The 13215-nt window shown below is 39.9% G+C and overlaps 1 protein-coding gene across 2 annotated transcripts in view; it reads right to left on the reverse strand.

Annotated features, from left to right (window-relative positions):
- LOC310648259 (cullin-2-like) overlaps positions 1-13215 on the reverse strand; it is a 261274-nt gene that overhangs the window by 97154 nt on the left and 150905 nt on the right. For both annotated transcript variants that reach the window (XM_083376009.1, XM_083376010.1), the window contains 5 exons: positions 8629-8725; positions 8428-8538; positions 5881-6043; positions 5278-5402; positions 3362-3469 (listed from right to left, as the gene is read on the reverse strand). In XM_083376009.1, the coding sequence (XP_083232135.1) occupies positions 3362-3469; positions 5278-5402; positions 5881-6043; positions 8428-8538; positions 8629-8725 (604 nt within the window). The remainder of the gene's footprint in view (positions 1-3361; positions 3470-5277; positions 5403-5880; positions 6044-8427; positions 8539-8628; positions 8726-13215) is intronic.

Raw genomic sequence — 13215 nt, forward strand, 5'->3', positions numbered from 1 at the left:
CTTTGTGACAGATGCAGCTAAGTCTGCATAGCACATCTGAGCATTAGCAAATTAAAAGAAGCTGCAGAAATCAGAGGGCTAGAATGGTATTGGTTTCTTTTATAGGGCAGACTTTGGTTGGCTGATGAAGCTGTTTGGAATTTTCTTATCCCACAGAGCTTTAGATCTGGTTTATTATTTAGGGCTTGTCTGTTAATCAACATGATGTCCCTACAGATAAGTGACTTCTTTTTCATCTTGTGACTAGTTATTGCCTAATTGCATCCTTATGGGCTGGAAAGTTTAACATTTATTTTTTCCTATATGGCAATGCAGCTTCCAACATTGCTAAAATCTGTCAACCCATATTTAGAGGATCTTAGTGACTTTAGCCAGGTAGCAGAGCTGTTCAAATAATAATAATAATGATGATGATGATGATGATGGAGGAGGAGGAAGGGACCTTGGAGGTCATTTAGTCCAACCCCCTGCTTAGGCAGGAAACTCTATACCATTTCAGACAAATGGCTGTCCAGTCTCTTCTTAAAAACTTCCAGTGTTGGAGCATTCACAGCTTCTGGAGGCAGGTTGTTCCACTGATAAATTGTTCTATCTATCAGGAAGTTTCTCCTTAGTTCTAGGTTGCTTCTCTCTTTGATTAGTTTCCATCCCTTGCTTCTTGTCCTGCCTTCAGGGGCTTTGGAGAATAGCTTGCCTCCCTCTTCTTTGTGGCAGCCCCTGAGATATTGGAACACTACTATCATGTCACCCCTAGTCCTTCTCTTTATTAAACTAGACATACCCAATTCCAGCATGTGTTCTTTATATGTTTTAGCCTCCAGTCCCCTGATCATCTTTGTTGCTCTTCTCTGTACCCTTTCTAGTCTCAACATCTTTTTTACATCGTGGTGACCAAAACTGGATGCAGTATTCCAAGTGTAGCCTTACCAAGGCATTGTAAAGTGGTATTAATACTTCTCATGATCTTGATTCTATCCCTCTGTTAATGCAGCCTAGCACTATGTTGGCTTTTTTGGCAGCTGCAGCACACTGCTGGCTCATATTTAAGTGATTGTCCACTAGGACTCCAAGATCCCTCTCACAGTTGCTACTATTGAGTAAGGTACCACCTATACCAGGGGTAGGCAACCTCGGCTCTTTTATGACTCATGGACTTCAACTCCCAGAATTCCTGAGCCAGCCATGCTGGCTCAGGAATTCTGGGAGTTGAAGTCCATGAGTCAAAAGAGCCGAGGTTGCCTACCCCTGACCTATACTATAACTGTGCATTTGGTTTTTCATGCCTAAATGTAGAACCTTACTTTTTTCACCATTGAATTTCATTTTGTTAGACATACTTGGAGTAGGTTTTTTCTTCTTTTGTAGTGTATGATTAATTGGCAGTCAAAATAGCCCAAAACAAATGCACTTATTTAAGTGTTCAGGTGTTTCTAAGTCTTACTCTTTCTCTTGAAAGCAAATGCTAAAAACAGCAATATATTTAGTGCCTTAAAAAAATATCGAAGAATTTGAGTGCCTGCTTTTACAAAACAAATTGCTTAGGCCACCTTTCCTTCTTATGTGCACTAAAATGTGGAAATGGATGAGAAATTTTAAGAGGTAGTACAGCAGTGTTTTTCAAAGTTGGCAACTTTAAGATGTGTGGACTTCAACTCCCAGAATTCCCCAGATACTGTGTACACACTTTTTAAAATTGTTTAAAAAACACTGTAGTAAAGGGCAATATGTGGTCTGTTGGATGGAATGAAAGATTGTCAAAAAAAAGGAAAAATGGCAGTTTAATTCTTCCTACTTTCTAATCTGGAGGTGGGAGTTGGAAACAACAGAGAAAAAAAAATAATGCAGGAAGAATGAGTTAGGAAATGTGTTGTAAAACAAGAAGACAGGGGTCTCCAAACTTGGCAACTTTAAGATTTGTGGACTTCAATTCCCCATGCTGGCTGGGGAATTCTGGGAGTTGAAGTCCACAAGTCTTAAAGTTGCCAAGTTTGGAGACCCCTGGTCTAGGATGAAAGAGTGCTGCATGAAAACCAAAGTGAGAGAATGAATGAAAAGGATTCAAACTGCAAAACATATGAAGGAAAAGAATATGGGTTAAGAAGAAAGGGAAGACAGACAACATTGTAACTGGATGAAGTTGCAGAAATCCTCCAGGAGAGCTGAGAAATTTAAAGATCAATGGGGACAGAGAGATTGAAGCTTTTTCAATCTGAAGCCAAAAAGTTGCTTCAATGATACTTGACTGCACCTCCTTAAAGAAGCCATACTGTTCCCCCACCTGCAGGACATTCATGCAGTTCCAGGAAAATACCCATTTGGGTTAAAGGAGACAGTAACAGTGTGTGACAAGGGATTGTGAATGAAATGAAGTACACTAAAGTACATTTCTTTTTCTTATCTCATGACCTCAGTTTCTTTGCTTTACTGTTTCTTACTCTTTTTGTAAGTTTTGCATTACACTGCTTAACCAGAAAAGGATTAAGAAGGGAGGTGCATAAAATGACAGAAATTTAAGTCATAATAATGATCCCCCATTTCACCATTGCTGTTTGGGATTGCCATTCAATGGACATGTTAATCTTCCTCACAAATTAAGGGTTGCCTCAAGGCACCTTTTAAGAGACCTGCTCAATTCGAAGGGATTTGGTATGGTAAAGTCTGCTTCAACTGAAGCTTGAAGACTTAGTAAAACCACCCATCTAGTCTTCCTGGCAACAACGGGGTCTGGGATGTTTAGTCACCGCTCCTTGGTCATGCCCCCTTCGCCCCCAGTCACCCACCTCAGCCGATTCACAGCCAGCTTTCCTCCTCCGCTGGTCCTCCCCCAGCCATTGTCCACCACCAATGGCCCCTGGCCCTCCGCCCCCAGCCCTTCATCCTGGCCCTTTCCCTCAGGCACCGTTTGTCCCATGTGTTTCACTCCATAGGACAAAAATCCACCAACCAATCCGGTGGCAGGCAGCACCAATGGCACTGGGGAAAGGGCCAGGACGAAAGGCTGGGGGCGGAAGGCCAGGAGCCATTGGTGGTGGACAATGGCTAGGGGGAGGGGCAGTGGAGGAGGAAAGCTGGCTGTGAATTGGCTGAGGCCGGTAGCTGGGGGCGAAGGGGGCACGGCCAAGGAGCAGAACCTAAACGTCCCATTCTGTCACAATGTGAAAGGGGTTTGACACTGCTTCTTCTGAGATGTTTTTTTACGACATCTCAGTCTCACCAGTCTGGCATTCCATGGTGGTTTTCCATTCAAATGCCAGAGGCAACCATGCTTAGCTTCCAAATAGCACTAATTTCCATGGGTTTGCTCTAAAACTATTCATCTCTGGTTCCAAGTTGTTCTGTGTAGCATTTTCATTAGGCTCACCTTGTCAAGGGCACTCATAAATCGCTGGTCACCATTCAAAACAGTATTAATGAGCTGAACAAATTTACTGTGTACTTCCAACACTGATTCTACAAATTGAGTGGGCATCTGAAGACAAAATCAGACAGAATAATAATAACAGGCAGTTCTGTAACAATTCTTAGGGAAATAATTTTGCAGGAAAGAAAAATGAATACTGTTTAAACTCATACCCTATTAAAGTATGAATGTTTAAAAGAATAAAATTCTCAAAATGTTTTCTATCTTCATTTTACAATGCTATTAACCAGGTTCTTAAATTTTATTATATCTACCATCTCCTACATAGTGTGTTCCAGATGTGTTGGAAGTCAGTTCCCTCCCCAGTTCACAGAATCTTCAAGTTCAAATTCAATTCATTTGAAGTGAAGGATGATGGTTATTATTGCTAAAAAAACACTGCCTGGATTTGATAAATGGGTTGACCATCATCAAGGAAAAAAAGAACAAGCTGACAGTGCAATTCAGAACCTATATCATCTCGCATTGACAGATATATGAATACTAAAGGCCATTTAGAATCTTGGCAATTCCCAGAATTCAAGTTCAGCTAAGATGGTTGAGAGGCACATAACCTTGGGCACTGCTAGGACTATATTTACCCATGCTTGATACTTTTGTTTACAGTGATCACATCTTTGTATATTAGATTTGTAAGCAGGCTTCCAAATTGAAGATACAAAGTAGAATCCTTGGTGCTCTCTGAACGTGATTGCTTGCAGACATTTAATTACCCCACTAGGTAACATCAGTGCAAGAATAGGGTTTGCTCCCTGTTTATATACAATAGCTTGCCCTGCCATTGTTGGTGGGGGTGGGGTTTTCTCCTTGGGAACTTCTTGATTAGGGTATTGTGCTGTTAGCCCTTCTGGGTAAATAAGACAAGAAACACTACTAGATGAGTTAATTCTACTTTATTGTAAGGCTATATTAACAGAATCTTGCAAATCTGAAGGTACAAACTTCCCACTGCTACTTTTAACCACCCAAACAATTAGGGCAGGTCCTTCCTTTTAACTGACATTTCTTCCTCTGTTAATCCATTGGGGCCTCCTGCCTCTGTTGTCTGATTTTTCCTAGGTAGCATCTCTTCCACTAATTCCACAAGGTTATCATTACATGTACAGAAGCTTGAAAACAGAAAACAATACCCTAATCAAGGAACTACCAAGGAGAAAGCCACACCCCCAACAACACCGGCAGGGCAAGCTACTATATAAAAGCAGAGACCAAGCTCCACGCTTACTAGCATTGGTGATGCTACCTAGTTGGGTAATAAAATGTCTGCAAGCAAACAACCACGCTCAGAGAGCACCAAGGGCTGCACAGTTCCACCCTGAGCTACAGATATTCTCTTCTATGAGATGGAAAATGTAATGAATGCATTTTGAACTTACTTGTGTGGGAAGGGCTTTATTAAAGACATAGGATTAAAGATTCTCTTTGGCTGAGCTTGACTGCTATTTTAAATGCATTTGTCTATGCTGTTTTCTTCACCACTATAGAGACATATGGTTTGCTGTTGCCTTCTTCTGAGATGTTCTTTCAACTTCTGTCTTGTCTACAATACTAGGATTTCTTGGTTGTCTTTCATCCAAGTATTTAATCCATGTTTGCTTAGATTTTTGACATCAACCAAGGCTGGGTTGGATAAGTTAAACTACTTACTCAAATCAACTGTAAATCATTCAAGCCCACCTACATGCTAAATTATTCAATTTTCTTTGGTAGTGAAAGTAGTAATAGTGGTCTACACCAGATTACCAAACTGCAAAAACTTAAGTCAAAACAAACAAGCAAACTTACAGTTACTAGTGACATTTTTATACTTTAATGTATCAAATGATTTTCTTCCACTGAAGAAAAAAACCCCTTACATTTTCCTGAGAAAGATTGCTGGATGATTTAAGGCCCTCATCATGGATATGGTTTTGCAGTTCCTGAATCATATGAGGTAAGCCACTTGGCACAGCATGAAGCAATGTGTACATGTTTGCCATATCTGCATAAAGAAAACTTGATTTTCAGGATATATACTTTTTCAAAAATTGCTACTTTCAAATGCTCATATATAAACAGCATGATGGCTTTGTAAGCTATAATTATTTACTAAGACAATGAGAGTGTGTGTTGACATTTGCAGGTCAGTTTAAGCCAGGAAACCTGCTTTATAAAATTACATATGCAGTTCTTGGCTTATGTCATTAGGTAAATATACCAGGTATGGAAACTGCTTAGCACTGAATATGGCAGAATCATAAATTAGCTTTAAACCAATAAATAAAAGGAAAAGAAAGGTATCCATACAGCTTAGATGAAACTCTTGGTCCTAATCCACATTTACTCCATATGCTAAGTAGCCTAAGAGATTAATGGCCATCCCTACTATGCTGAATGGCAATTGACTTTGGTAAGAAGGCAAAGTACATTTATTTTTAATATGTGTATTTTCCAATTTTTATCCCACAGGACACCTTTACCATTTCTCTTCTCTTGTCTGATGATGTTATGACATTCTGCATGAAGAAACTGTAAGTGGTCTGCTACCATTTGTTGTTGGCATTCATTGATTACTTTGCTGTAGGAACTGGGGTGTAGATATTTTCGACATCTCATTTCTTCATTTTTTAGTCTACATAAAACCTAAAAGTAATTTTCCACATTAACAGCACAATTAAATACTAAATGGCTATAAAAGTAAAAGGAATATACTGTATATTTTTAAGTTATTATGGCCATTTCATGACTGAGGTAATATAAAGAATTCATTTTTCAAACTACACACTCCAAAAAGCCTAATTCCATTATTTGTGACATTATGTAATAAGAAAGCAAAAGCATTCTAGGAAAAAAGTAGAAAAACTGGATTGGGGTGACCTGTAGGAACAAATAAGAATTTAAAATTTCTTAAATGGAATTTAATAAAGGACAAACAACATCAATAAGGCTGCAATGTTGTAATGGAAGTTTTGCAAATAAATTTCCTGAAGATTTCAATTTCAAAACATTTATCAACATTGTCCCCTATTAGGATCTTTTAGACTTATTGGTTGCTGGCTTACTAGAGCATAGTTTAAGAAGCAAAGAAACAATGCAGGACACTCCCAAATTCCCATACTAACATTGGTTATCCTCACTAGTGTCAACTATAATTCTGTACTACATTTGATTAATGCCTTAACCCAGGTTCACACTTATGGCATCATTCTAAACATTTACACCTTGCTTTTTGTGTTTTTTTAAAATACACAAAGTGGTTAAGGAAACTGACAAAATATCAGTAAAAAATATGTATCAGAATAGTAACAAGCAGCATACAGGAAGCCCTGGTCACCTCCTGTGTGGATTTCTGTAATACGCTGTACATGGGGCTGCCTTTAAAGAGTATCTGGAACCTTCATCAGGAGCAAAATGTGGTGGTGCCGGTACTTATTTGTCAAGGTAGAGTAGTGCATGTTACACCTCTACTCTATGAGTTGCATTAGCTACCAGTTTGCTTCTGGGTTCAATTCAAGGTGGTGATCCCCTAAAAAGCTCTATATGGCACGGTGCCAGGGTATTTGAGGGATCATCTCTCCCTTATTACACTTACCCATTGGATCAGATGCACAGAAATGGCATGGTGCCCAGGTCCTGTCTATGAAGGAATATCATTTGGTAGAACCCAAAAGGAGACCTTTTCTGCTACAGCACCTGTCCATTAGAACATCATCTCCCCTGAGGTGAGACTAGCCCCAACCTTGTTGGCTTTTCAGAAGAGCCTGATTACATGGCTTTTGCATGTGGTCTGGGGAGCCAGCTACTGTATATTGGTGGAAAGCCATTTATACTGCTAGGAAAATGAATGGTGTTCTCCTGCAGATGTTTTTATGTTTTTTAATAGTTTGTTTTTAATTATTTTTTGTGGTTATTTTGTTGTTTTAGAATTGTTTTCTGGATTATTGTGTTTTGGTTGAGATGGGAGGTTGTAAAAATTTAACAAATAAATAAAAAAGCAAATATATAAGTCAGTACCAGCGAGTAAAAAGTAGAAAATCAAATAAATGTTTGGCACAAGAGCAGAAAGTCAAGTCAAATCAACTACTGTATTACCAAAAGCCTACCTAAACCCATATAAATTTAAGAGTGCAACAGGAAAAAGGAAAGAAAAGCCTATTCATACTGAAAAGACAATACAATGATTCAAAACCAGGGAACAAATATTGATCTGAACGAAGTATACAGTATTTAAAACTGGATGCATTATATTTCTCTAAGCATCTTATTCAATCTAATTTAGAATGTTGATTTATGATGCAGAGCATAACTTACAGATCATATCACAAATACAGTAATTATGAAAACTGACTACAGCTGTAAAAATAAAAAAAAGATTATAACACCTTTGGAAACAAGAGCAAATGCTTCCTCCCATTTAGCCTGCATATGATTTTGGAAGTACAGGTAGTCCTCGCTTATTGACCATTCAGTAACTGTTCGAAATTATGACAGCACTGAAAAATGAGATTTACAACTGGTCCTCAAAGCTGCATGTTTCAGCATCCCTAAGGTCATGTGATTGTGATTCAGGCACTTGGCAACTGGCATGCATTTACGACAGTCGCAATTTCCCCCGTGATCACCATTTGTGACCTTCACAGCTGGCTTCCAACAAAGTCAATGGGGAAGCTGGCAGGAAGTCACAAGTCGTGGTCACCCATGCTTAACAACCCACAGTCATTTACTTAACAACTGAAGCTGGAACTGTCATTGTTAAGTCAGTATGGTCATGTGACATCACACTTAACAACCATGCTACTTAGTGATGGAGTTGCCAGTCCCTATTGCAGGCCTTAACTGAGGACTACCAGCATGTACATGAATCCCTTGAAAATGCTCTTTAAATGCATCATGAGGTCTAATGTTAGCAAAGTAGAATGTTGAACCATCAACCCTCATGACTCCCACACCACAAACTACTCCTGAAACTCTTGAAAAGCAGTTTGTTCCAAAATACATGGAACAATGAATAAATATGATCATCTTACCTTTCCCATATACTGTGAGCAGTTTGATTGTTGCATTAAATTTGAAGCTTCTTGTTTATAATACTCCCCTGTTTCATTCAGAAAAGGGCACTCAAAAATTTCCTGGTAAAACTAATTTGAGAAAGTCTGATCAAGCACAAAGAAGGTAAGGCATGGAACAAATATTTATCAGTTTCCCAAGAGAGAAATAAAACTTTTTACCTTCAGAGGGATTTTTTTCTTATACTGTTCAACATGAACAAAGGAGTTAATAACCCCATGGATTACTTTCTGATTTGGATCTTCTCCACAACGATCACTGAAAGATGGAAAAATAAAACTCTCAAAATTTATACTATTTATCACTGTCTAAAACAGTGTTTCACAACCTCAGAAACACTGAAATGTGTGGACTCCATCTCCCAGAATTCCCCAGCCAAGAATCCACACATCCCAACATTGTAGAGACTGAGAATCACTGGTCTAAACTTTAAAACCGACTGTCCAATGATAAAGCTGCTGTTCACAGGAAAATGCTGAAGCAGATTACACTCCGTGTAATATATTTTTTTAAAAAAATCTGTATATTTATATAAAAGACCTGAAGAAAATTGGTACTTATTTTGAGGATGAAGGAACTCACCCAAATTTTTCTCCACATATTACAGTAGTTATAAAATAGCGATAAGTAAGTAATGTTTAAAGATGGAGAATTTTTACAAGTATTTATGTTACAAGTAATCAGGCAAGGCAACCATTAAGAGTCTGATCAATCTAAAACCATGCTAAGGGGGAGACATACTTTATTCTATTCTATTCTAAAGTCTTCACCATATGAGGTGTGAGTGTGGGGACAGCAGGAATTTGAGTCCAGTACATCCACAGCTCAACATCTTAAAACCCTCTCCAAAGTTGGAAATAATCATAATCACAATCACAATCACAATCAGCTAGCACAAGCATCAAAAGATGCAAATACTGCAATATCAAGTATAAGCACCAATTCACTCCAAGTAACAAAACAACTAATGAACAGCACAGCTGCAGTTATAACTGAATACTTGGGATGCAAAATCAACAAAGAAGAAAAACAAACAAACAGTGCACCATAAAAATGGAAGGTTAGACTAGAAGTTAAGATCACATGCAAGCAAGCTAGAACAGATGAAAGAAAAGAAGGTGAAGAACAAGAAGACCAAAGAATACCTAATCAAGAAATACCACTTAGAATGAGGAAGATCAAGGAAGCACTGGAAATAATAAAGCAGCAAATAACAGCTATAGCCAGGAAAATCAGTAGATACGAAGCTCGAATTGCAAATTATAGGCAGAACCTCCAATTTCAATCCAATCAGAAATGTTTCTACCAATCCATCAATGAAGAAACTGCAATGAATCAGTACCTGACAAGGAAGAAACAGTGCAGTTCTGGAAGCAGATATGGGATAACCCAAAGAAACACAACAAGGATGTGGCTTGGTTAAAAGAGGTGGATGCAAATAAAACAGAAGTTGAAATGAAAGAACTAGTAATAACAACAAAAATGGTAGAAAAAAGAGCAAGGAAGATCAAAAATTGGTCAGGACCAGGTGAAGATGAACTGCATGGGTTTTGGTTGAAACATCTAACTGTTATATACCCACTCATTGCCAAGCAGTTCAACAACATAGTACATGGAGGAGAAATTGAAAACTGGCTAACAGCTGGGAAAACCTACCTAATAATGAAAGATCCAGCAGAAGGGAAAAGAATTCAGACCCGGGTCGATAGAGATGCTCTGAACCAGCCAGGCAGCCTCGTCTCCAAAAAAACCCTCCTGAGCAACTGCCCGCTGAACTTTTATTCACCTCCAACATTACAAAAACTCCATCAATCTCATACAACATAGGATACATAGAGATAATTGGATACCTAGTGAGAACTTCTCAGGTGCCTATGAGATCGTTACAAAAACAAGATACTAAAAGATATATGTGAAAGCTCTATCATAGCGTTTCCCAAACCTCCCACATGCCAGCCTGTGAGCCAGGAGAGTGGGCTCATTCACTGCAGCTCACGTGGAGGCCAGTAAGGGGGTTTGGGAAAGCTGAAGGCTGAGAGGCCAAATTCTTGGGAGGCCAAATTCTGGCTGTTCCCACATGTCCCCTTTTTTTGTTTAATGACAGAAGCAGAATGCTCGAGATAAGCTTGCATAATGTGTAAATCTTTGGCATTGAAGGTAGAGGTGTGGGATCGTTTAACAATAAGTGAACGGCACAATGCTAGCAAACAGGGAATACATTGGATACAGCAACACAAACTAATCAATATAACTATAGTTAAGATACCATAAACAAATAAATGTTTAAGCCAAGCTAAATCTGGTAGATATATTAAAATTGGCAAAAAGAGTATAATTTTGAATAGTAGTAACTGGAGCACACACAGGAACAATGCAAGAGCTAGTAACTTCATGAGCAGAGGCAGACATTTTTAAGCAAAAATTACTCTGACCAGAAATATTGGCCAGTTGTAGCCACAAATTGAATTGTCCTCTATTTGCTAAATCTTCATGAATTCCTACAGCTGAAGGAATAAAAACCAAAAAACAAGTGCTGAATTGGTGTTAAGTCGCGCGATAATTGCCGACAGGAATAGTTCTGGGGTCGGCTCTAGCTGCGCAGTAGTAAGGTCACAAAGGGCATCTGCACTGAGTGTTTTTAACATTCCCCATGTCACTGGTGGCTAAGTTCCTGCTGGCCGCGAAGGTCTTTTACACCTTCGTGGTGTTTCACCCATCGGGTTCAGGTTCAATGTCAGGGCTGGATTGAACTCTGGGAGCGGACTGCTCAGCCTCTGGTGCCAGCTCATGTTTGGCTCGGAATGGCTTCACACACCTGGCAGGCACCCACACCGGTCCTGTAGGAGTAAGAACAGATGCATACCCCCTTCCCCAAGTTATCAATTCAGCTGGTCCCTTCCAGGTTGGCTCGGGCAGCTCCTTATATAGCACTTGTGGTTGTTCCAGGGGAAGCTCCTTCCTAAAATGTCTCTCTGCAGGAGTATAAGCTTGATTAGTGATCGTTAAATGATTCAAAGTAAATAACAACACTGGAATCAAAGTTTTAAGATCTGAAGGAGTAATTCCCCTTTCTTTTAAATGTTTAAACAACAAAGTTTTAAATGTACGATGTGCACGTTCCACTATAGCTTGGCCTGAACTATTGTATGGAATGCCATGTCGGAGAGAAATATCCCAAGTGCTGCAAAATTGAGACAAAGCATTAGAAATATACGCAGGAGCGTTGTCTGTCTTTAAGACAAGTGGTCGTCCTATGACAGCCATGGCAGTGAGAAGGTGCTGAATAACATGAGAGGCAGTTTCGCCACGAAGGGGGGTAACCCACACATAGCCAGAATAAGTATCTATGCAAACGTGAAGATCATCCATCTGCCAGAGAGCATTGGCCTCAGTTCCTCTTGGATTAACAGCATCAAAGGGAAAAGAGAGGGGGGAGGAGGAGCAAGAAGGACAGGCTGAGATAACATCACGAGCCTGAGAAAGTGGAATGTTAAAGGTAGCACGAAGAGATTTAGCATTCTGGTGAAAATAGGAATGGCTAGTCAAAGGGTCAGTAAAAAGTGAAGCCACCTTAAAAGAGTGGAGATCTGCATCTGCTCTATGGTTGCCATCAGAAATAGTATCAGAAAAACCTGTATGGGAGCGAATGTGAGCAATGAAAAATGGGGCAGTACGGTCACGCAGGAGAGTTTGAAAAGTAAGGAATAGAGAAAGCAAGTTACGGTCCAAAAGTGGGGATAAATGTTGTTGTTGTTGTTAGTTGCGAAGTCGTGTCCGACCCATCGCGACCCTATGGACAACGTTCCTCCAGGCTTTCCTGTCCTCTACCATCTTCTGGAGTCCATTTAAGCTCATGCCTACTGCTTCAGTGACTCCATCCCACCACCTCATTCTCTGTCGTCCCCTTCTTCTATTGCCCTCAATCTTTCCCAGCATTAGGCTCTTCTCCAGTGAGTCCTTCCTTCTCATTAGGTGGCCAAAGTATTTGAGTTTTAGCTTCAGGATCTGGCCTTCTAAAGAGCAGTCAGGGTTGATTTCCTCTAGGACTGACCGGTTTGATCGCCTTGCAGTCCAAGGGACTCGCAGGAGTCTTCTCCAGCACCATAGTTCAAAGGCTTCAATTCTTTGGCGCTCAGCCTTTCTTATGGTCCAGCTTTCACTGCCATACATTGCAACTGGGAAGACCATAGCCTTGACTATACGCACTTTTGTTGACAGGGTGATGTCTCTGCTTTTTAGTGTGCTGTCTAGATTTGCCATGGCTTTCCTCCCAAGGAGCAAGCCTCTTTTAATTTCTTGGCTACAGTCCCCATCTGCGGTGATCTTGGAGCCCAGGAAAATAAAATCTGTCACTACCTCCATTTCTTCCCCATCTATTTGCCAGGAATTGAGAGGGCCGGATGCCATGATCTTGGTTTTCTTAATGTTTAGTTTCAACCCAAGTTTTGCACTCTCCTTCTTCACTCGCAACAAGAGGCTCTTTAGTTCCTCTTCACTTTCTGCCATTAGAGTGGTATCATCTGCATACCTTAGGTTGTTGATGTTTCTTCCGGCAATCTTAATTCCAACTTTTGATTCATCTAGCCCTGCCTTTCTCATGATGTGCTCTGATGTGCTCTGAGAGATGGTCAGGTATGGATTGGGGTCTCCGGTTTATTGTTAGGAAGAGACCCCTGATCTGTTTTTTAGCAAAAAATTTTAAGGGGTTAAGGGGGAGGGCCAGGTCCGGGATTGATCGCGTAGGGGGG

The sequence above is a fragment of the Vipera ursinii genome, assembly GCF_947247035.1.
Source record: "Vipera ursinii genome assembly, chromosome: W".
Taxonomy (NCBI): domain Eukaryota; kingdom Metazoa; phylum Chordata; class Lepidosauria; order Squamata; family Viperidae; genus Vipera; species Vipera ursinii.